At 40.2% G+C, this 26,396-nt stretch overlaps 1 protein-coding gene across 12 annotated transcripts in view; it reads right to left on the reverse strand.

Moving 5' to 3' along the window:
• Positions 1-8,128: 8,128 nt before the first annotated feature.
• LOC126416983 (sorbin and SH3 domain-containing protein 1) overlaps positions 8,129-26,396 on the reverse strand; it is a 1,139,715-nt gene continuing 1,121,447 nt past the window's right edge. For all 12 annotated transcript variants that reach the window (XM_050084918.1, XM_050084885.1, XM_050084932.1 and 9 more), the window contains 2 exons: positions 21,354-21,436; positions 8,129-11,018 (listed from right to left, as the gene is read on the reverse strand). In XM_050084918.1, coding sequence (XP_049940875.1) covers positions 10,850-11,018; positions 21,354-21,436 — 252 coding nt within the window. In that variant the 3' untranslated portion in view covers positions 8,129-10,849. The remainder of the gene's footprint in view (positions 11,019-21,353; positions 21,437-26,396) is intronic.

Below are 26,396 nucleotides of genomic sequence, written 5' to 3' on the forward strand. Positions count from 1 at the left end.
CCTGAACATCGTATTTCCTGGTGTAGCATGTCACCACGTCTTAGCAGCTAAGAGTATGAGGTTGTCGATCTTGTAAGATGCAGCTGGCACATCAAGACGCTTGCCTTGCCGCCTGCCTCAGCCAGCCGTGCCACGTGTTGGCCCACTTGACTGGTTACAGCGAGCAACACGGCTCCCTGGAGCAGGGAGCGCTCTGCAGCTCACAACGGAGCCAACAAGCTGGAACAGCCTGATGTAGGTGAACATGACATGCTTGATTTCAATGGCTGCTTTGCAACCCGGGCTATCTGAATCCTCACATTTTCTGAATTGCACAGATGGGAATTATCCATACAACACCTCTGCCCTATCACTTCCTCCATTCTCACATACCCTCAACTTCATTGTGCCGCCCTCTGCCAGTGCAACCACCCATCCTTTCCCCTTTCCTTTTCCTCTCCCTTTCCACTCCTCATTTTTTTCCCCATCACCCCACTTCATGATGCTGTGCTTGGAAGTCTCATCAGGCAGCAATCAAGTCTGTGCACGTTCCATCAGTTTCGGGTGTGCAGCCGCAGAAATCTCCTTCTTCTTCTAATATTTCGGCTGTATAACGTTCAGCCATCTTCAGAGTGAGTCGCATGACTGAACAGTCTTTGCGCCGCCAAAACTTGAAGAGTCACATCAAGTCCATGCATGCCCAACCACACAGAGCTCTTCTCTCCCACCCCACATACCCTGCTATTCCTCCCCCTTCACTGCCCCACACCAGATTGCTATTCACTATTGCATTCTGGTTGGAGTTGCCAGTGGTAATGCTTATTTGTATATGAGGTGTGCTTGCTTGTGTGAATGTGTCTGTGTTTTCTTTGCTGAAGAAGGGGTTTGGCTGAAAGCTACAATGAATAATAGTTTCCATTGTGCCTGTCTGCAATTCACTGGATCACCTTTATGGTGAGTAACAATCTATCCACTTCCAAATATTGTTGATCTTCCAACCTGGAGTTTCTATTGTTTGATTTTTGTTAGTTTTACAAACATCTCTTCTTCCTGCAAATAAACTTCTCAGGTTTGCTGCAAGACTGTATTGTGTAAATCCCATAATTTCTTCATTGATGCAACTGCTCGATGTCTTCAGGTGGTGGTAGTTGCTGCTGTTACTGCTGTAAGACACAACTGCTGACTGAGAGGAGCAACTACCACCACCTGAAGATGTTAGGCAGTTGCATCAATGAAAAAATTTTGGGTTTTACACAAATACGAGAAATGTATTTTCAACAGATCCATCTAGAAAGCCTGAAAAGTCACATTTCTTCTTCCTGCCTGTTTATAAACTAAGGTTCCTCCATGGTGAGTGTTCATCAGAGACAAGGGTATTGTCAGGAGTGCCTCAGGGAAGTGTCATTTGACACTACTATTTTCTACATGCATAAATGATCTAGTGGACATGGTGGGCAGCAATCTGAGGTTGTTTGTGCATGATGCTGCGATGAATTGCAGCTAGCTCTAAATGTAGAAAAATGTAAATTAATGTGGATGAGTAGTAAAAGAAACAAGTAACATTCAGATACAGCATTAGTAGTAATGCTCCAAAGTGATATGAAATGGAATGAGCTTGTGAAGATTATGATATGGTAGGAGAATGGCTGACTTTGGTTTATTGGGAGAATTTTGTGAGTGTGGTTCATCTGTAAAGGAGACCACACATAGGATGCTTGTGCAACCTATTCATGAATACTCCTTGAGTGCTTGGTATCTGCACCTGGTTGGATTAAAGGGAGACATTGAAGCAATACAGACTTGTTACTTGTAAGTTTGATCAAGATGTGAGTACTGGGGGACATGCTTCATGAACTCAAATGGGAATCCTCAGATGGGAGAGATCATTCTTTTTGTGGAACACCATTAAGAAGATTTAGAAAACCAACATTTGAAACTGACTGCAGAATGATTACGCTGCTGCCAAAGTATTTTTTGCATAAAGACCATGGAGGTAACAGAAACTAGTGTTTGTATGGAGACATATAGACAGTCATTTTTCCCACCCTCTGTTTGCGAATGGAACAGGAAACTAAATGACTTGCAGTGGTACAAGGTACCCTCTGCAGGTACCATACGGTGGTTTGCAGAGTATGTATGTAGATGCAGATGTGTAGTCTGCTAAGTCATTTAGTGTCCATTCTTTGTATGTATTCATACAAGGTGTTATGGTTTTTGGCAATTCTGCTTTCAATTGGCACCACTTTTAGTTCTCGTTGCACTGTTTTGTTTTTTATGTGCCCCTCAGAACAACATGTTGCCATTGTTATGCCTTTGCCCATCTGTCTGATCTATAAGAACTTCATGCACTCCTCAGGAAAGTGGCATACTACATAATTATTATCACAAGTTTATTCCCAGAGTGTCTACAATAACACACCCGTTTCATTGTAATCATGCTCCTTTTGTTTGGTCTACAGCTTTTGAGGGTGCTTTTGGGCAGCTTAAGGACAGTCTTTTCTTTGCACCATGCCTTGCAGCATTTAAACCCACAAAGCATTTGGTCCTGGCCATGGACATGTCCAAGTATGGGACTGGGGCAGTCCTGGCCCATTACCATTCAGATGGCTCCAAACACCTTATTGCCTTTGCATCTAAAATACTCAGCTTCGCTCAGCAACCTTGTTCTGAGGTGGAAAAAGGAACTCTTGCTATTGTCTATGCCTTAAAAAAATCATGTATTCTTTCTTGATTGGTGCAAAAATTCATTTAATTATCAACCATAAGTCCTTGGTTTCCCTGTTTAGCCTATCGGCGTCCTTACTGGACAAAGTCACCAGAGCCACTCATCGTCTTCCAGTACAATTATGAGATCCATTTTCATCCCACATCACTACACATTAATTCAGATGCCTTTCCCAGCTCCCTATGGGCCTGGGCCCCTCATTTGGCCTGATGAATTGCTTTTTTCTCAACTGGATATGGAGGCAAGGCACACAATGGACGGTTTCCCCATCACCAGTTCCCGTATAGCCTCTTCTGTGGCACTGGATCCAGTGCTTTGGCAGGTCATACGCATAATACAACAGGGGTGGCACGAACATCCGTGGCCTGGCAGCAGACCCACTTTGGAATTTTTATGCATTGACCCACTGCCTCTCCCTCCTGTGTGGCATTCTTTCCTTGTCAAAGGAAAGTTTTATTCCCCGGGTCAGTTCCAAATGTTCTGCAGCAGAAAGTTCTCTGCTTATTACATCTGGGTCACTAACCCCCATATGTTTTACCCAGGCATTGATCAGGAGGTGGAATACCTTGTCACAGCCTGCCACGTGTTAGGGTGAACAGACAGCACCAAGTACTGTTCTTTTGTCACAGACAGCCCCCGTGTGCCTGTGGTGAAGAGTTTACATTGATTTCACTGATCCTTTTCTAGACACATTCTGGTTACTGGCAACTGATGCTTTCCCTGTTTTTCTTGTGTTGCTTGTTGTTTGTCTAATGGCAGCAGATGCAACTGTCAAGACTCTGTTGAAGATATTTTACCCCTTCCACCTGTAGTTGAATGGTGAGGCTGAACATCAGGTATGAACGTTTAAGGCAATAGATGTGCAAGTTCATTGAAGATTTCCCAGCTGACAGTGCTCACATTCTTTTTAAGTCTTATAGAACATCGCCAATCGGGGTTGAACTCCAGAATAACCATCAGCCATGAATGTTGCTCAATCTCTTACTACCGGGCAAATTTCTCACAGTGGCTCCAGATTTCCAACAGTAATGCTTCACACTACCAGTCTGGGCCAGGACATTTGGATGGTGCCCTCACTGGATTCTAGTTATTGACCACTGTCAGCGTGGTCACCATACCTTCATAGTTTGCACTGATGGTTGACTCGTGGCATGCTACCAAACCTGTTGAATCCCAGAATGGGCACAGAGCTTCCTCCTCATGCTGTGGGCCTGATGACTCATTCTTCATCAGCCCTGTCTGTTGTGGGAGTTGAGCAGGCCTGGTCATGCTCACCTACCTGGCAGTTGGGGGTTTTGTCAAAAATGATGGCGGGTTTGCTTCCTGCTCCTTCACCAGAGCCTTCTCTCCTGTCCACCATCATTGCTGCCCGTGCTGGCACCCCTCATCATGGTTTTCAGTGTCCAGATGGCTTCAGCACCTTGGGGTCTGGTGGGGTGCCCTCAACCACTCTCTTTCATCCATATACACCAGAGTTTCTAGCGTCTTTGGCTACCAACCTCTGGTGTTGCTATTAATGTCTCTTCAGTCAAAGCATCATGGATGATGACACCTGGTATTCCCCCCCCCCCCCCTTCCCCCCTTTCCACAACGAAGGAGGAGTGTAGTAACCTGCCGGTTACTACATCTACTGCCTACAGCAGACATGAGTCAAGCCATGATGGTAAGTGTAGTATGCACTAACATTCAAATGGCACACCCACAACTACCCAAGGCAGCTGCCTGAGTCAGCCTGGTCACCATATCATCATCATCATCATCATCATTTAAGACTGATTATGCCTTTCAGCATTCAGTCTGGAGCATAGTCCCCCTTATAAAATTCCTCCATGATCCCCTATTCAGTGCTAACATTGGTGCCTCTTCTGATGTTAAGCCTATTACTTCAAAATCATTCTTAACCAAATCCAGGTACCTTCTCCTTGGTCTACCCCAACTCCTCCTACCCTCTACTGCTGAACCCTTCAGTCTCTTGGGTAACCTTGCTTCTCCCATGCGTGTAACATGACCCCACCATCTAAGCCTGTTCGCCCTGACTGCTACATCTATAGAGTTCATTCCCAGCTTTTCTTTGATTTCCTCATTGTGGTCACCCTCCTGCCATTGTACATTGTTCCCATCTACTAGTACCTGGAATCATCCTAGCTACTTTCATATCCGTAACCTCAACCTTATTGATAAGGTAACCTGAATCCACCCAACTTTCGCTCCCATACAACAAAGCTGGTCGAAAGATTGAACAGTGCGCAGACAACTTAGTCTTGGTACTGACTTCCTTCTTGCAGAAGAGAGTAGATCATAGCTGAGCGCTCACTGCATTAGCTTTGCTGCACCTCGCTTCCAGTTCTCTCACTATGTTGCCATCCTGTGAGAATATGCATCCTAAGTACTTGAAACCGTCCACCTGTTCTAACTTTGTTCCTCCTATTTGGCACTCAATCTGTTTATATCTCTTTCCCACTGACATTACTTTCGTTTTGGAGATGCTCATCTTCATACCATAGTCCTTACATTTCTGATCTAGCTCTGAAATATTACTTTGCAAACTTTCAAATCTAGCTCTGAAATATTACTTTGCAAACTTTCAATCGAATCTGCCATCACAACTAAGTCATCGGCATATGCGAGACTGCTTATTTTGTGTTCACATATCTTAATCTCACCTAGCCAGTCTATTGTTTTCAACATATGATCCATAAATAATATGAACAACATTGGAGACAGGCTGCAGCCTTGTCTTACCCCTCAAACTACTCTGAACCATGAACTCTGTTTACCATCAACTGTAACTGCTGCCTGACTATCTATGTAAAGACCTTTAATTGCTTGCAAAAGTTTGCCTCCTATTCCATAATCTCGTACAACAGACAACAACTTCCTCCTAGGAACCCGGTCATATGCCTTTTCTAGATCTATAAAGCATAGAAACAATTCCCTGTTCCACTCGGAACACTTCTCCATTATTTGCCGTAAGCTAAAGATCTGGTCCAGACAACCTCTAAGAGGCCTAAACCCACACTGATTTTCATCCAATTTGTCCTCAACTAATACTCACACTTTCCTTTCAACAATACCTGAGAAGATTTTACCCACAACTCTGATTAAAGAGATACCTCTGTAGTTGTTACAATCTTTTCTGTTTCCATGTTTAAAGATTGGTGTGATTACTGCTTTCGTCCAGTCTGATGAAACCTGTCCCGACTCCCACGCCATTTCAATTATCCTGTGTAGCCATTTAAGACCTGACATTCCACTGCATTTGATGAGTTCCGACTTAATTTCATCCACCCCAGCCGCTTTATTGCACTGCAATCTATTGACCATTTTCTCCACTTCCTCAAATGTGATCCTACTTCCATCATCATTCCTATCCCATTGTACATCGAAATCTGAAACATTACTGATCATATTTTCACCTACATTGAGCAACTCTTCAAAATATTCCCTCCATCTGCCCAAGGCATCAACAAGATTCACCAGCAGTTTTCCTGACCTGTCCAAAATACTTGTCATTTCCTTCTTACCTCCCTTTCAAAACTGCTAATTACACTCCAGAATGGTTTTCCAGCAGCTTGACCCAAAGTCTCCAACCTGTTTCCAAAGTCTTCCCAAGATTTCTTCTTGGATGCTGCAATTATCTGTTTGGCTTTGTTTCTTTCTTCAACATAACTTTCTCTGTCTACCTGAGTTCTAGTATGTAGCCATTTTTGATATACGTTCTTTTTCCTTTTACAGGCTGCCTTGACTGTGTCATTCCACCAAGCTGTTTGCTTCATCCTACCTTTACACACTACTGTTTTCCAAGACATTCTTTAGCCACTTCTAGTATTGTGTCCCTGTACCTTGTCCATTCCTTTTCCAATGACTGTAATTGACTACATTCAACTAACTGGTACCTTTCTGAGACCACTGTTATGTACTTGTGCCTGATTTCCTTATCCTGAAGTTTCTCCACTCTTATCCTACATATGAACCTGACCTCCTGCACTTTGGCCTCACGATACCAGTTTCACTGCAGATTAAATAGTGATCAGTGTCATCAAAGAATCCCCTGAATACACATCATCTGCTGTCACCAAATCCATCATACATGCACAGCACTGTACCAGCAACACGTGACGGTGATAGTGTCTTTATAAGGGCAAGCAAAGGCCTTCGGTCTCTCAACTGTTAAATGCGTTTTAGACATGTAAACTGGTTTCATTGTATTCTTGTAGATGTTACTCCATGACCCAATAAACTGTATCTATTTCCTTGTGGTCCATAATTAGAACACTTTTCACTACAATTTTCTAGCACTGTGACTTCCCTATATGAGATCTGTTCAAAAAATTCTGAAATTTTGTCCACAAAATGTTTCTACACTTACCTTTTATTTGTTATGCATGGTCTCCTTCAAAATACTCTCCTCTACAACTGATACACCATTCCCACTGCCTTTCCCACTTCTGGAAGCAGTCTTTGTGTGCCTCTTGTTGGACCATGCAAAACACCATCTGCGAATATTCTTTTATCTCATCTATCATTGCAAATCTCCATCCTTTCAATGGGGTTTTCAACTTTGGAAATAAAAAAAAAGTTCACTAGGGCCAGGTCTGGAGAATATGGAGGATGAGGCAGCACAGTGATTTCATTTTTTGTGCAATAGTCATGCACCAACAGGGATGAACTTATGGGTTCATTATCATTATTCAACAGCCATGAATTGTCTCACCACATTTCAGGTCGTTTCCTTCTCACATTTTCTCACAGGTATCACAACATGTCCCAACAGTACGATCAAATAACAGTTTGTTCCTGTGGCATGAACCTTCGAAGAACTAATCATTCAAAGTCAAAACTGTCAGTGTGGTTTTGATGCTTGATCTGACCTAACCATAGACCCACATCTTATCACCAATTATGATTCTCTTAAGGAACATCTTGTTCTCATTTGCGCAATCCAAAAGCTCTTCACAGATCGCATGAAGAAGGTCTTTGTGGTCTTGACGCATGAGCCGTGGGATAAACTTGGTGGCAACATGATGCATTCCAAGATGCTGTGTCAGGATTTCATGACATGCTCTAACAGAAATGTTACATTCTTCTGCAATCTCTTGGACAGTCAGTCATGAATTGGCATGCACAGTTTCGTTGATGTTCCTGGCATGAGCATCATCAGTAGACATCAAAAAAAGGGCATCCATTTTCAAACTGTGTGAAACATTTGTAACACCAAGTATGGACTAAGTGCTCATCACCATAGGCTTCCTGCATTATTTGGTGTGCCTCTGTATAGATTTTCTTGAGTTCCACATAAAATTTAATCCTTTTGTATGGATGAAGGTTTCACATGAAAGAAAAGCAGCTCATATTTTAAACTTGTGTCACACATGCTAGTCTCATTCCTCCATATAATCTCCTAAACAAAATTATTTCAAGTCATTAGACAATTTTATTTAGCCACTTTATTAATTACAGTTCTGACACAGGATTTATGACATGCTTTAAGGTAGTGACAACTTGTATAAAATGATATGATGATGGCATTTATTACTGATTTGGTTTCTCATTTTGGTATAAACATAATAATTAACAATAATTTGTTCTCACTAATTATTTCATTGAAAATGTGGCCAAGAGAGTTTTAGAGCATCAAGAAATTACCTCATTTTAAGCCCTAAATATCTGTATTAATTAACAAAAGTGCATCTGAGAGGATTACCTGTCAATCATATTTTCTACAAAAATACATTTTAACTGGTAAACTTAGCAACGAAGCATTAAATTCTTCATAGCAGTTTTTTAAATTTGTGTTCTGAATTTGCTGGAGATATAACTGTTCCATTACAACTTCTATATATAACTGATCAAGAGAAACCAAACGGTTTTTCCATAGTTACTTTCTGTTGCTATGTTCTAACTGGTACAAAATAAGATCTTTGTTTTCATTACCAGAAAGACAAAATATGGCAGAAAATATGTTCCTCTCTGTGTTAATTAATGGTTCGAGTTGTTGGTGAAAAACCATGATTATCTTATTTTGGTGTTTGCTAAGTATGTTACAATAATAACAAATTATTTATCAACTACCTGGTAGGTTATTTTTTGTTAAAGGCACTGCTATGTTTCTTGAATTTTACACTTCCAGCTTCTGCATCTAATACAATGTCAATAATACACACAAACTGACATGAATAGTGCTTTGCTTAATTAGCATGGCTGTAAAAGAAATGTAATTTTGCCTCAGGTTTCGGACCACATTGACACTGATGTTAACATATCTTGAGCTGATGCCTGTGGTGCTCAGTTGGCCTAATAGGTGTAAATCACCAAACCATTTGATAACAACAACTTAATTAGGCTTCTTAGTAACTGGTTGTGTAAATCCTTTGGCTAATGACTAGAAGTATAAGTGAAGAAGCATTTCTCACAATTTAACACTATTCACAAAAATGTTAACAAGTTGGATGCTACAGAACTTAAAGAAAATTAACAGTAATTTTCATAGTTGTATTGAGGGATAATACAGCTTCAGGACTGATACAAAACTGAAATTTTTGTTGTACAGGTAAGTTAACAACTCAACTAATACCTCTGATGTTACAGTATGGAAACTTTAACTTTTATCCATGCTGTAGTAAGAATATAAATGTGTAAGTAGTGCAGGATTATTGTTATAGTCTGTTGCCAGGCAGATTCTTTAAATTGGAAGTTACTGCTGCATATATATTAGTGTACACTGGGCTCACTGAGTATACTGTGATGCACAATATTGAAACCATTCAAATGCCCTGAAATATTATGTGACTTGGTGTCACTTACAAATATATATATATATAAATATTACTTTGGAATCAGGGTAACATTTTACTCTACATGTGGCTCCAAAATGACTTGTCTTTTTTTAGGCTAGAAGTCAAAAAATTGCATTAGTCTATACAATATCATCATAAAATAATTGCAACAATTTACTTGGTATGGAAAATCAACTTTAAAACTTTCAGTAAATAGTATCTAAATCATTGTCAATTGCTAGTATGTTCTTTCATGAGCATATTCCCCAAAAAATAAAAATTGAATTATATTGTCTATGGCCAACCAGTTACATCCAAGTTACAAAATAGTTTCATTCTCATACAATGTATATATTATTTCTTTCTGAAAAAAAACTGGAAGCACAACATATAATACAATTTGTTGAAGCACAATTTCGTTTACTTGAGAGCTATGCAACTAGTAAATCTGCACATACCTGACCATGAAATGCTTTGCTCTGTTTCATTTAGTCAAATTCAGACATAGGAAGGATTTCAAATACTACATTTTTGTATGTGAATTTGCAGTTTTATTACTTATACTATTGTTATTGTTTCTGCAGAAAGATTCAATGGAGCAATGACAACTTAAAATGAGATTTGGTTTATACCTCAAAGTAACAGAGAAATGTACATTGCTTCCTGTGCATACCTTATATTTCATTTTGAATGCTTTTAATATATGTTTACAGAGAGGGTCTTATAGTTTGAGGTTCTTATAATGGTGAAGTTTAAGGAAACACTTGATAGAGGAAGTATTTTTGTAGTAGTTGTGTTTAAGTATTGTCATTTCACCATCAGGCAGATACTGTGCAGATCCTTTTGTCTAATAACTTGATTATGCAAAATAACAATTACTCTGTTGCATGTCCATAAGTTATAAATAACATATTACATTCCACATATCAACAATTTCAATTAACATGTAAGCACTGACAAATTCTGTAGTATCTTAAGCTAAGAAGCTAGATAACACAGTCAGTTAAACTATCCCTGTAGATGTAATGAGTTACTATGAGTGACCAGCTACATATAGTAGCTGTTAATTTGAATCTCTTTGGTATATAAAAAATTTTACAGCACATAATATACAGTATTTTCATGAAAATACTGAAACAAAGAGTACTTTCATGCATACTTCAACATTAAAAAAGTTTCTGATCTAATGATAATCATTTTATTTGACAAGCACAAATCAGTGGTTACTTATTTATTTACATAAAGGTCATTTCTGTATTTGCTGATGGGCAGACTATGATGGCAGTACAGTGGGTAAAATGCCAGTTAGTATGTTCACTATCTACAGAAAAAGTAGTTCTTCATATAAACTCTCAGATTCCACATCAACTTACAATCTTTCCACATAGTTACCAGGGAAAGTTCCAAAGAAACCAGTTCTTTGGCTAGAACCAACATACCAGCCATCATCACATTTTTCCATAACATAGACAGTATCGCCCTCTCTCAATTCCAGTTCATCCTCATTTTGAGGTCTGTAGTTATATAGAGCCTTGTAGCTGTAAAGAGAAAATATCAAGTACTATTAGAAACTTGAGTTGTAAAAAATTAACATTCAAATCTTGGACATATATGCAAACATAAAATGAGGCCTAGTTCCGGAACAATGACAGTTTAAAATGAGATTTGGTTTACACCTTGAAATAATAGACAGTTGAGGGTTTAGTAAAACACAAACCTCCCTCCCCCCACCAAAATCCCCTCTGGTTAAGAGAAACCTCCTCCACCAACCAAAACTACAACAACAGTTCCAACACTTTTTGAAGATACACCAAATTGACAATGGGAATTTAGTTAATCATTGACAACTTCTTAAGTGACAAAATTTATGGTACCCACATACCTAACTAGCAACAAAATAAATTGAATGGAAATGCATCTATGACAGTATCAGTACAGGAAAAAGATTTTGTAGTATTGTGATTTGTGATTTATTATTCTAATTATCTTGTGTAATATAAGTCATTTGAGTCGGGTCTAGGTGACACCTCAATAATTTGTAGTAAGACTTCACCACAAACAGAAAATAGCTTATGCTAAGATTAGGATCCTAATAATAATACAAATTTGCTGTAAGAAAAAAACTAGTGCGATGTTCCACCTTGTTTATATCAGTCCCATAGAATCACCTGCAACTTTATTTTTAGAGGATCTGGCTTTATATTAAGTATTTTTATGCCTATTAATTTATTTTGCTATATTTTCACGCCCATATACTAGGGAGAATGTGCACATAATTTCAAACTGGTTTGAGGGAAGCTTAATAAGTCTCTTTGTTTCTCATGTTGTATGTGTGGTTAAAATAATTCTCCTCAAATAATTTTTGCCTGCCTTATAAAAAGATAATAATTTTGTAAATGTATCGGGAGGGAACACTTAGGATTTATAGTTCCCAACATTATGAATAATTAGCTGTTCAGTACACATGTATCTGACCATTTTCTTCTCCATCTTCAGTATCCAAAATATGCCTGAAATCTGCACTGTAACTTATGACAGATTCAGAATAACTATGATATGTTATTTTTCATGTACCCACATCAGACTTACACCTGTCTCAATTAATGAAAGACTGATGACTCTTAGAGTACCCATTGGTTCAGACAGATTCATCACCTTCGTCTCTGCATATGCTCCTACTTTAGACAGTGATGAAGACACAAAGAATCAGTTCTACCACCAACTGAACAGTACTCTCTCTAAAATACCCATTCAAGATAAATTAATTTTACTTGGTGATTTCAATGCCAGAGTGGGAAGGGACAACCGTTTTTGGAGAGATGTCATGGGTAAACAAGGGGTGGGAAACTGCAATGCAAATGGGTTGCTACTTCTTGGTCTGTGTGCTGAGCACGAGCTTTTCATCTCCAATACCCAATTCCGTTTGCGTAACCGCTATAAGACCACATGGATGCACCCACGCTCCAAACATTGGCATCTTATAGACTACGTTATTACGCGACAGCGTGACAAGAAAGACATTCTCATCACAAAAGCAGCACTAAACATCGATGAGTGCTGGACGGACCATAGACTTTTAGTCAGCCGTTTGAGAGTACCAAAGTATCGCAAGCCACGATCCCACTTTTCAAACCCACCACGCAGAAAATTCAACATAAGCAACCTGAACAACAAAAATGTTCGCTCACACTTCCAAGACATACTGTCCGAACAACTTAACAAAGCTCCAGCAACCACAGATGACGTCGAACAAGAATGGACCACATTAAAGAACATCATCAAAGAAACTGCTGAGAATGTTGTTGGTTGTAGTGCACGGAAAAGAAGTGACTGGTTTGATGACAACCACGGAGAAATCCAAGCCATCATCAATGCAAAGCGGGATGCTTACCTATCCCTTGCTCAAGATCCATCCTGCGCAGAAAAGAAAGCACACTTTCTAGAACTCAAGCAGAAATGTCAAAGTGAAATACGAGTAATCAAGAACAAATGGTGGCAACAGAAAGCCACAGAACTCCAAAATCTTTCTGATGCAAGGAACCTGCGTGGCTTTTATGCTGGTATTAAAGAGCTGTATGGACCTATCCGCTCATCATCAGGAGCACTTAAAGCTGCTGACAACTCCACCATTCTTACTGAAAGTCAGGACATCTTAAATCGTTGGAAAGAGCACTTCAGCTCACTGTTAAACAGCCCTTCTACTGCCGCTGGAGATTTTCTCAAAAATGTCCCACAGCACCCTCCAAAACCCTGTCTGGCTGATCCTCCAACTTTTCAAGAATTTTGCAAGGCACTCAAGAGTGTGAAACCTGGGAAGGCTCCTGGACCTGACAGCATCCCGATGGAGCTTATTGAGGGTGGCGACTTGCCTCTAAAAACTAGACTCTTCTCACTTATTATATTAATGTGGGAAACCCGCAAGGTACCAGCTGACTTGAAGAACTCCACAATTGTCACCATCTTCAAAAAGCGCGACAAAAGCGTCTGTGGTAACTACCGGGGAATATCTCTACTCTCTGTCACTGGAAAAATTTTTGCAAGAATCCTTTTAAATCGCCTCCAGACACTTTCAGAGACTATACTACCTGAGTCTCAATACGGGTTTCGACCTTCAAGAGGGACAATTGACATGATCTTCTGTGCACGACAACTACAGGAGAAGTGCAGAGAACAGCAAAAGCCTTTACTACTTGTTTTCTACGATCTAGAAAAGGCCTTTGATACAGTTCCCAGAGAAGCCATGTGGATGGTCTTAAAACGCTTCGGCTGCCCTGAACATTTTGTTGACCTGATTGAAGCTCTCCACGTTGATATGACTGGACAGGTCCTCTGCCAGAATGAAATGACTGGTGAATTCCCAATAACAAGTGGGCTTAAACAAGGATGCGTTCTTGCACCTACATTATTTGCATTTTATCTGGCAGCTATGCTTTACGAGACAACCGTAAACAATGCAGGAATAGAACTAAAGTACAGGTTTGATGGAGGATTATTCAACCAGTCCAGACTCCATTCAAAAAGGTTCACCAGTACCACTCGTGTGACAGAGCTGCAGTATGCTGATGACAATGCCTCTCCAGCTCATTCACCTGCAGAGTTGCAGCTGTCAGTTGATTCCTTCAGCAGGGCGTACGAACGATTTGGTCTCTCCATCAATATTTCAAAGACAAAGGTGATGGCGCAGCCAACTCCTGGCTCCTCCGTTCCTGACTTCAGCATATCCATCTATGATACACTCCTGGAACAAGTGGACCATTTCCTCTACCTGGGAAGCATACTGTCATCCAACTGCTCATCTGGAAAAGAAGTGGAGAATAGAATACGTGCTGCACATGTAGCATTTGGTCGTCTTACAAAGCGTGTCTTCCTGAATAAAGACCTAACACTGTACACCAAACTGATGGTGTACAAAGCTGTTGTCATTTCCACCCTGCTATATGGTTGTGAAACCTGGACGTTGTATCGCTGCGATCTGAAGAAACTAGAACGCTTCAACCAACAGAAGCTAAGATATATCATGAACCTAAAATGGGATGACTTCATATCCAACACGGCTGTTCTAGAGAGAGCAAAAATGCATAGCATGGAAGCTCTTATCATTGGGCATCAACTCAGATGGGTCGGACATGTCCAGCGGATGAAAAATGACAGACTTCCACGCCAAATGCTGTACAGCGAAGTGAGCACAGGTAAAAGGCCACGAGGTGCCCCTCTCAAACGTTATAAGGATCAGTACAAGAAAAATCTGAAAAACTTGAACATCGATCCGAGTAACTGGTCCACAATAGCAGAAGACCGAAGTCGCTGGCGTTCAGTTACCTCAAATGCTCTTCAAAACTTTGAGCTGGAACGTCGAAGAATGGAGAATGACAAATGCCAGAGACGTAAACTCCTCCAGGCTCAGCCACGTCCTCCACCTTCCATCAGCTGTAATGTCTGTGGCCGCCTGTTCCACGCTAGGATTGGATTGCTAAGCCATCAACGACACTTCCACACCTGAACCGTGACAAAGGAAATCTCAGGAGAGAAATGAAAACTCGGATACGAGTATCAGCCGACGACGACGACGACATCAGTAGGCAAAACAGCTTAATTTATTTGATAGGAAGTCAACATGTGCACTGCGGCTTAAGTTCTTTGAATCTGTCATCTTCTTCACTTGGTAAGTCTCCCCCCCTGACCTGGGGTTCTGGGTGTCCAATAAGTTTCCCCTGACCCAGAGTTCTGGATGTACAATAAGTCTCCCTTGACCCAGGATTCTGGGTAACTTTTCTGAACTCTTCCTATATTCTAAACCTCGTCAGTCCTTTTCCTTCACCCCTCTTCTTTACCATTCAACCCTTCTGTCAGAAGTGCAAGAAGAAGGAGCCCCTGGTTCTGAAAGATAGCAAATTTCAAACCTTTATATGTGTGTTCTCCTGCCATTTCTTCTTGAGTAGATTTTTAATCTACCTATTTACATCATAGTAGATATGATATAATATGTGATGAAGCATATGCTAAGTTGCATAGATATCAGGTATTTATTCCTGAAGAGACTTACAAAAAGATCTAAATCTTCAGAGGACAGCAAGGTGAAGTTCTGTCATGATAAACAACACTGCATCACTGTAGACCATGCACCAGAGGACACTGCAATCAGAATGGATCCTCTGACTCTGACGTGATGTTCCTTGTACGTATTAGGAATCTCAAATCCTGAGTTCTTGAAGAGTACAATCACTTCCAGTATGGTGCACATTCCCATACATGAGCTTATGCAATGCCTGCCACCAGCAGGGGAAGTCTCCCAGGGGCTCACAACTCCTTTGTAAGTTTTGTGCATGGTGGCAATAGGGCCCCAAGCCAATGCAGTGCTGCTTCCTTTCCTGTGCTGCAATCTTATTCTCTGGCTATATGTTATCCCCGACTTGGTCTCTAGCTTGTTTGTAGGACACTGATTATGGCTTTTCCCATTTTATCCATTCATTTAACACCATTTATTTCAATTAATTCATTTTCAGTTCCCACTTCTGGATTTGACCTCCACCTTTTCAAATTTTTTTTACAGAAGTGCGGGCCTTGTGTGTATGTTCACCAAGTACCCACCATCATAGCCAATCCATATGGGAGATCATCAGGTACCAGTGTGGTGGGAACATTCTATTGATGCTCAGGCTGTTACCTCTCTGCACCTGTCCATTCGGGGGCATTGGGACTATAGGCAGTGGCCATTAAGTGAGGTGGTCATTGCTCTAGCTGCATGGTGTCCAAGGGGAGACACCTCATTTGAAGCTGTTGGTATCACAATGGATTTCTCACGCAGCGAAAATACCAAAATTACTCAGATCTACATATTAAAACTCACTGAGAACCATTTTACATACAAAAGGTGAGTCTTAATATTTCAATTCTGTTAATTTCAAGAATGACCTTCATTCTTCTCCATCACGTTAGGTTTCTACATGAAAACTGGAATAACATTGCTGTGGACAGAGCTTGTGTAGCAATATTTTTTCTACTCAGTAAAAATGCTGCTGAAACTGATTTAATGTTGAAAACAGCTTACCAAGATGATGCTATGGGAAAAACTAAAGTGTATAAGTAGTCTGCTCAATTTAAAATTGGCAACATTTCAGCTGATGACAAACCTCACTCTGGACTTCTATCAACTGCCCAAATTGATAAAAGTTTTGAAAAAATTAGGAGTTTGTGCTCACAGACCATCGACAGACAACTAATCAGCTGTCAGAGATTAGTGTGTTATCTTGGAGTTCATTTCAGCAAATTATAATGGATGATCTGAGAATGAAAAAGGGTAGCTGCCAAGTTTGTTCCTAGGGTTCTGACTGAAAATCAAAAGGAATGTAGAGCTGAAACATGTTGTGCTTTGATACAACAGCTTGAAACTGAACCAGATTTTCTGTCAAAGGTCATTACTGGTGATGTGTCATAGTGCTACGGTTATGAGCCAGAAAGAAAGCAACAGCCAAGCTAACTGAAGATGTCATTGTCACCCCGTCAAAAAAATATTGCCTGGTCAAGTCAAACCTTAAAAAAATGCTGATTTACCAAAGGCATATTTCATTCAGAGTGTGTTCCCCCATGTCAGATTGTCAATCAAACCTTTTATTTGGAAGTTTCAAGAAGATTGCACAACAGTGATCATCAAAGAAGACCCAATTTGTGGCAGACAGGAAATTGGTTCTTCCAACATGATAATGCACCTGCACACACAGCCATCTCTGTTAGACAGTTCTTGGCTTAAAATGGCATGGTTCCACTGCTTCATGCACCTTACTTGCCTGACTTGGTTCCATATCACTTTTTCTTATTTCCACACATGAAAAGGGGCATGAAAGGACACCGATTTGATACCACTGAAGAAGCCGAGAAAATATCAAGGGAGGAGTTGTCAGCCATTTTTACAGATAACTAAAAAAATGTATCAAACAGTGAAAGCACCAGTGGGACAAATGTATTAGTTGTAATGGAGAGTATTTTGAAGTGGGTAAGGTTGTTTTTTAGACAACTTGAAAATATATAGCTTTTTGGGTAAGCCTTCATACAAATGAACATGTGAATCTAATCATCAAGCAGCGGCAGGAGAACACACACAAAGAAAGGTTTTATTTATGAAAGCTTTTAGAGCCAATGGCTCCTCCTTCCAGAAAAGGGTTGAAGGGGAAGGAAAAGGGGTGAAGGAGAAGGACCAGAGAAGTTTAGGGAAAGGGGTAGAATTTGGAAAAGTCACCCAGAGCCCTGGATCAGAGGAGACTTACCAGACAGGATGAGAAGCAAAGACTGGTTGTTGTGGACTGTACTGTATGAGATTTGAAAACCTGAGTGTTTAAAGGTGGAAGACAGGGTAACACGCAAGACAGAGATGCACATAGCTTTTCACTCTTATTAACTTGTGCATGATGTTTTAGCAGTAATCTCTGTCTTGCGTATTACCCTGTCTTCCACATTTAACTTCCTAGGTTTTCAAATCTCATCCAGTGCAGTACCCAACAATCAGTCTTTTCTTCTCATCTTATCCAGTAAGTGTACCCTGACCCAGGGTTCCGGGTGACTTTTCCAAACTCCACCCCTTTTCCTTAACCTCTCCAGCCTTTTTCTTCATCCCTCTTCCTTCCCCTCCAACACTTCACCCTTCTGCTGGAAGAACCTTTTTATGTGTGTGATCTAGTGCTGCCACTTGGTGAGTAGACTTTTTTAATCCATCCAATTGCATTATACAGTAGAGCGTTGATTATCCGAAGTAATTGGGGGACATGGGTGTTCAGAAAACTGGTTTGTTCGGATAATCGAACTGCACATGTTTATTTGCCAAAAAGAAGTACTTTACTGTAAATTTATTCATAAAAACAGGCTTGTCTTTCAGTATTACAAAGTAACAGACAAAGGCAACTTCAGTAGGAATATATAGTAATAATCTCGTACTTGTCCCTCATAGAAAGGACAACACGTTTACGTTTAAGCATTTTGTATCATCAAGTTCACTTCTTCACACAGCAGCGCACAAGTGGTCGTAACAGAGAACAGAAGGTGACTGTTTGCACCGTGAGAAGCTCTTTTTGGCGGCGCGCAATCCTTCAAACTGTGCGGAGCGGCACGCCTCAACTCTAAGCTGGCGCAGCTGTTGCTGTGAACAGCTCTGATACTGCCGCTACTTCTACTGCCAGTGCCAAGCCGACAGAAGTGTGCTGATTGTTGAAACACAGTGACTGGTGGCTTGGCCGTTCAGCAGCGCCTTGTGAAGGCACCATTAGAAGCAATGTTCCGCCAGCGGTGGCCCAGTGTGGTGACTACTGTGGGAAACTTGGTTTGGGAGTGAGGGGGATGATGGACGGTAGGGTGGGAGAGTAACAGGTGCGAGCGAGTACACAGTTCGGTTAAGCGGTCATTCGGTTGACCGACGTTCGGATAATCGACGCTCTACTGTATTGTCAAAAACTTGATTATTTCCATTGTTAAGTGAACTTCTGAGGTTTTTTATCACCAATTTTCACATTTCCGTTTGCTTTACGAACAGCATATAAGTATAATCTTATTCATTTGGTATAAAATGTTTGTTTCTTACATTCCCTCTTCTGTTTTTTCAAAGAATCCCTATCCAGCATCCAGCAGTAATCTGCAATCACCTAAGTTTCCCATCATCCTTTGTAACTTCTCTCCATTTCTTGAATATCCTGGTGGAACCTCTCCCCTTGTTCTTCACTGACTGCCCTCAGGTTGTCAGGAAAATGTGAAAACAGAAAGTGTACTTTAAGGTTCATGTTGTATCCCAATGTTCTCAGATTCTGTAACATGTTGTTTACAATTTTGACATATTCATGGTGTTTATTGTTTCCTAGGAAATTGTTTGTACCCTTTTACATTAATTCTAAGCAATTTTCTCTTTAGAAATAATAATAGCTTCAAATGTAGTGTTTTTAGCTAAAGCTCTGATCTGAGGACCCATAAAGAATTCTCCTTTAATTTTGGCTTCAGACAGGGCAGGAAGTTTGTTGCTGAGATATTTATGACAATTACCATCTTCGTCAGGAACTTTCACAAATTGTTTCATTACACCAAGTTTTATATGAAGAGGTGGCAGAAGAAACTTCTTAGGGTTCACTAGGCTACACCTTATTATGTTATAACTACCTCATGTTACACTTTATCTTTTCCAATGTGTTGTACTATCCCACTTGCACAAATAACATGGATGTTTCGTGAATCCCTATTGCTGAGGTAATATCATACAGATTACTGTCAAGCCTCCACACAACATCCTTCAGCTGCATTGAGTATGCTACTGGAACCGAAGACAGAGCATTACCATTGTGTAAAAGCACACCCTTAATGCTTCTTATGCTAGAATTGATAAATAGTCTCCATTTATCTGGATAATAGTTAACAGAACCCATTTTATTCATTAAGTTTGGAATGTCATTACAGTAAGCTGTATTTCCTTTTTTCTCTATTCCTGTAAAAAGACAATGATGTATCACCTGCAAGTAAGCAGTTTTCCTGTAGTCTGGAACCTAATAGCTCAGCTGCATCCTTTGGAAGATTTAATTGCCTTATTATATCATTTAACTTGGCTTGTGACAGTGGTCGTGGCAGATTTGATGTTTCAGGAAGGAACACATCGGACATAGATTAGATTAGATTAGATTAATACTAGTTCCATGGATCATGAATACGATATTTTGTAATGATGTGGAACTAGTCAAATTTTCCAATACATGACATAATTAAGTTAATTTAACAACATACTTAAGTTAATATAACAACTTTTTATATTTTTTTGTGTTTTTATTTTATTTTTTATTTTTTTACTGTTACTGGATGTATCTGAAATCAAGTACACTACTGTCTGCAGGTGGCTTAGGCATAAGAATACCAGGACTATGTGCTACTTGTCTAATAGTGGATGGCAAGTTTGGATATATAATCCTTTTTTGTTCTTTGCATTAACACCCTTCACATGGCATGAACAGTTAGTGCTGTGCTTTTGACACTCATGCCACACCATTAGTATTCCCAAACTTGGTGACTGTTTCTTCCATTTCCTCCAATTTCATAGGTCTTCAACACAAACACTGCACACAATATGAGGTGCCCAGCACCTCGACTGATCTAGTTCAATTATAGTATGCCTTGTTAGGTTTTGTTACAAAATGAGGTTATTTTTTACCTCTGCATCTTCACAATAAAACTACCACAAATATAGCAATATGTAATTGGATTATTTACACAACACCTCCTTTCCATTATTCTATAATGAATTACATATGAAAAAGATAGCAAAATGGCAGTATTATATGTTAATTCCTTGCTTTATAGAATAACTATTATTACCTGTGTAGATAAATTCACAATACAAAACAGTGTAAGCAGCTTAGGATGTGCTGCCACCTGCCTTTAAAAAGTCAACTAGTTCCTTGAAGTAGATTTATTTCAATAGATTGCACTGTTGTAATGGTGTCATGGTTCTTGCCGGCACAAAATATAGTTCAATAAATAAAGCAACAGACTAATAAATATTATTGTGGAGCATTAAAACATTGTATGTAAGATATTAAAATAAAAAAAAGTTTGAAGGTATTAATTTTGAAAGAAATAGTATGTGATACAACTAAGCAGGCTTCATTTTTAGAATCAGGATATGTGTAGTTTTCAAGGTGTACATGAGAGTGAGTGAGTGAGAGAGAGAGAGAGAGAGAGAGAGAGAGAGAGAGAGAGAGAGAGAGAGAGAGAGTCTGTAGTCTGTAATACAACTGGGCAACACTTGATAAGAAGCTAGTGCATGACAAAAAATTTAATAAGGATGCATATTATATATTCTCTTCACTACATAAACGTGTGACAACTTAAAGTACGTGCATGAACAGAATACTCACGGAACAGGCTCTGAATGCGTATCGATGTGAAGTGTTTGGTTGACAGGGGCCACTGGCTGCTTAGGCGGCTGGGCTTGTCTTGGCTGAAATTTACACGAAGCAGATTAAAGCTGTACTCAACATAATCAAAAACTTTCTGAAACAGGTCACATCTATAAAATGTTGAGAGACAGAAAGAGAAAGAGAGAGAGAGAGAGAGAGAGGGAGAGAGACATTGAACACTGCATGCCAATGAAAAAACTTAAGAAATCATGTAAATGGTCGGCCATGTTTTCTGCTGAGAAGATGTGCTTTAATTCTAAAACTGTTTCGTTCCCTATCACAGCTGGCGGTCATAATTATGATGAACTGAAAATGCAAACAACAAACAATAATGGGACATTTAAATTGCAATTGCTAGGGGTTTAGAATTAAAACAGAATGGTGACTTAGTATAATACTAATATGATTCTCGGGAAAGAAGCATATTTTGAAACAGCTACAAGTATGTAATGAAGAAGAACAGACAAACCACCACACAATCAAGTGACAAATGAATGACTGATCAGTAAGACTACTGTTTAAAGTAGATAACCTCTCATTTTGGAAAGGCCTCCTCGAAGGTATTAGAAGTCTCACACTCACTTCCTAGTACACTTACTCTTCAATGATATTTGTTACTGATAATGGAGATCAGGTTCATTTGAATTCCAGTTTACACAATCACAATGCAAAACAGAAAAATCAGTTTACATGTTGGCTTTGCCTTCTTGTCTAGGATTCAGAACAGTGTTCTCTATTCGGGTTTAAAGGGGGAAAAAAAGATTAATGTTTAATGTTCTGTTGATGACAGGACCATTGGAGGTGTTGAAATTGGGGAAAGAAACTGGCCATGTCACTTTCTAAGGAACCATCGTGTCATTTGTCTGAGCAATATAGGGAAAGAACAGAAAACCTGAATTTGGATGGCTGGAAGGGCATTTGAGTTGCTGTCTTCCTGAAAGCAAGGCCAGTGTCTCACTTCGTCTGTACACACTACTATCTCACATAACAATATATAGTATAGCCCCTCATACAGGGTGTTTCAAAAATGACCGGTATATTTGAAACGGCAATAAAAACTAAACGAGCAGCGATAGAAATACACCGTCAGAGGATTTTTCTGGTGTTGGAATTCCACCGCCTAGAACACAGTGTTGTTGCAACAAGACGAAGTTTTCAACGGAGGTTTAATGTAACCAAAGGACCAAAAAGCGATACAATAAAGGATCTGTTTGAAAAATTTCAACGGACAGGGAACGTGACGGATGAACGTGCTGAAAAGGTAGGGCGACCGCGTACGGCAACCACAGAGGGCAACGCGCAGCTAGTGCAGCAGGTGATCCAACAGCGGCCTCGGGTTTCCGTTCGCCGTGTTGCAGCTGCGGTCCAAATGACGCCAACGTCCACGTATCGTCTCATGCGCCAGAGTTTACACCTCTATCCATACAAAATTCAAACGCGGCAACCCCTCAGCGCCGTTACCATTGCTGCACAAGAGACATTCGCTAACGATATAGTGCACAGGATTGATGACGGCGATATGCATGTGGGCAGCATTTGGTTTACTGACGAAGCTTATTTTTACCTGGACGGCTTCGTCAATAAACAGAACTGGCGCATATGGGGAACCGAAAAGCCCCATGTTGCAGTCCCATCGTCCCTGCATCCTCAAAAAGTACTGGTCTGGGCCGCCATTTCTTCCAAAGGAATCATTGGCCCATTTTTCAGATCCGAAACGATTACTGCATCACGCTATCTGGACATTCTTCGTGAATTTGTGGCGGTACAAACTGCCTTAGACGACACTGTGAACACCTCGTGGTTTATGCAAGATGGTGCCCGGCCACATCGCACGGCCGACGTCTTTAATTTCCTGAATGAATATTTCGATGATCGTGTGATTGCTTTGGGCTATCCGAAACATACAGGAGGCGGCGTGGATTGGCCTCCCTATTCGCCAGACATGAACCCCTGTGACTTCTTTCTGTGGGGACACTTGAAAGACCAGGTGTACCGCCAGAATCCAGAAACAATTGAACAGCTGAAGCAGTACATCTCATCTGCATGTGAAGCCATTCCGCCAGACACGTTGTCAAAGGTTTCGGGTAATTTCATTCAGAGACTACGCCATATTATTGCTACGCATGGTGGATATGTGGAAAATATTGTACTATAGAGTTTCCCAGACCGCAGCGCCATCTGTTGTTGAAAATTGTAACTACTGTAATTTCGAAAGTTTGTCTGCCTGAAAATGTACTGTTGTCCCAAGCATATTGCAACAAACGGTGTATTTCTATCGCTGCTCGTTTAGTTTTTATTGCCGTTTCAAATATACTGGTCATTTTTGAAACACCCTGTACAAATTATTTGATTACTGAGATTCAAATATCTGGCTGTCAGTTGCATGGCAAGTATCATTATTCATTGTAAATGTGCCTACACTAGCACTAGCAGATAAACAGCAGCTATTTCATTTAGCTGAGGGGGAACCACCATTTTTCAGAATAACATTTTTTCCATTTAATTTTACCATACCAAATTTAATTTGGGTAAGCACAAACAGTTTATTGCAGTTTAATAGGGAATACGTTTTAGTCAAATATACCGATTCTGCTGGTTCATCTTTGGCTTGTTAGTGTAGAAATTGTCATAAAAACAGCAAAGTGCTAAATACACAAATTTTGCACATAAAAGGTGTTACAAAAAGGTACAGCCAAACTTTCAGGAAACATTCCTCACACACAAAGAAAGGTTGGTTGGTTGGTTGGTTGGTTGGTTTGGGGAAGGAGACCAGACAGCATGGTCATCGGTCTCATCGGATTAGGGAAGGAAGTCGGCCGTGCCCTTTCAGAGGAACCATTCCGGCATTTGCCTGGAGTGATTTAGGGAAATCACCACAAAGAAAGAAAATATGTCATGTGGACATGTGTCCGGAAACGCTTGCTTTCCATGATAGAGCTCATTTTATCACTTCTCTTCAAATCACATTAATCATGGAATGGAAACACACAGCAACAGAATGTACCAGTGTGACTTCAAACACTTTGTTACACGAAATGTTCAAAATGTCCTCCGTTAGCGAGGATACATGCATCCACCCTCCGTCGCATGGAATGCCTGATGCACTGATGCAGCCCTGGAGAATGGCGTATTGTATCACAGCCGTCCACAATACGAGCATGAAGAGTCTCTACATTTGGTACCGGGGTTGCGTAGACAAGAGCTTTCAAATGCCCCCATAAATCAAGTCCAGAGGGTTGAGGTCAGGAGAGCGTGCAGGCCATGGAATTGGTCCGCCTCTACCAATCCATCGGTCACCGAATCTGTTGTTGAGAAGCGTACAAACACTTCAACTGAAATGTGCAGGAGCTCCATCATGCATGAACCACATGTTGTGTCGTACTTGTAAAGGCACATGTTCTAGCAGCACAGGGAGAGTATCCCGTATGAAATCATGATAATGTGATCCATTGAGTGTAGGTGGAAGAACTAAAATGAGCTCTAACATGGAAATTAAGCGTTTCCGGACACATGTCCACATAACATCTTTTCTTTATTTGTGTGTGAGGAATGTTTCCTGAAAGTTTGGCCATACCTTTTTGTAACACCCTGTATATAAGCTTCCTTCTCAGTTTTACCTTAGTGTTTGAGAAAGATCACATATGGAAGATAAATTTGTTTTGAAAATCTAGGTTCGAACAATTTACATTCAAAACTTTAGCATGCTCTCTGTGTCATTTCTCCATTATCTTTCACTGACTGCATTACATATGTGTGTTTCATGAAATTTTGTGTATTTTCAAGCACAGAGTGCTGTGAAAAATGTAATTCATACTATTCCTTCATCTGTGAACTACATTTGTGCATCTATAAAGAGCATCCTAATTCAGATGATTGTTCCCCCCAATTTCTAAATATAACTGTGTGGTTTAATCGTGAGAGTTTCCAAATCTTATGAATGTTGCATGTAACATGTTTTGTACTAAATCAATGGTTGTGATCTACAGCTATACATTCTAAAAATTAATTGTTACTGCATTAGTTACACTTCTTTCTGCTTGTTAACCTCTTAGTTATATGTCAGCATTTGAAATTTTACAAAAGAAGCCAACTGCTTTGGCATAGTATTGTTTATAGGGCATTTTATATAACAGTCACATCCTGTGTCATTTTGTTTCCTTTTTCAACAACTGTATATTGATTGTTGAAAATTACTACTATTTTTGAGTTTGGTTTGTGATGCTGTTAATGACCATCAACTTGAGGTTGGGGGGAGGGAGGGGGGGGGGGGGGGCGAGCATGATGGGCATATGTTTACAGCAGACACAATGGAATCATTTTATGAAATTTTAACACAGGTTTTTCTCTCATTAAAACACAAAAGCACTTTCCTGGGCATTGTAGCATTAGTTCTTAAATCCTTGTAGAATAATAGATCCTGTAATTACAACAGAATTAGAAGGTTAACTTAAAGTTATTTGTTTAATGTTCAGAATAATACTGCAGCTGCCTCAATGCAGCCGTGTTTGCTTACTTTGATGCTATTCTCATGCAGTCAACCCCACTGCGGTAAAGTGATTGAAAGGTGGTGTGAAAACGGTATGTTGGGCGAGCTGCTGAGGGACCTGTACCAAAGTTAGAAAAAGCACTATCCTCTCCCTCTGACACTATCTCCTGCCAAGGAAGTACAAGATCTGTTAACACTTGTCCACTTGACTGTAGCAGGTCTACCAGCCCTGTACAGGGAAGGCAAGGGCCAGGAAGAACTCAAAGTTCTCCACTCATCCCTCTTGGGAGAACGGTGCTTGCCAAATCCATGTTATTTGATAAACCACACATGCCCCCCCTCCCCAAGTCATGTCAAATGGTGGGTACTGCCTAATCATGAGGATGGTAAAAACCTCAATCTCAAGGTACGCTGCACATCAATGAGATAAATGGCTGTTGAAGTCAACAATCATTAATGGACAATCTCTGAGGAACCTGCAACACCTCAGATGAGTAAAACATATCCAGGCTAGA

The sequence above is a fragment of the Schistocerca serialis genome, chromosome 1, assembly GCF_023864345.2.
Source record: "Schistocerca serialis cubense isolate TAMUIC-IGC-003099 chromosome 1, iqSchSeri2.2, whole genome shotgun sequence".
Taxonomy (NCBI): Eukaryota; Metazoa; Arthropoda; class Insecta; order Orthoptera; family Acrididae; genus Schistocerca; species Schistocerca serialis.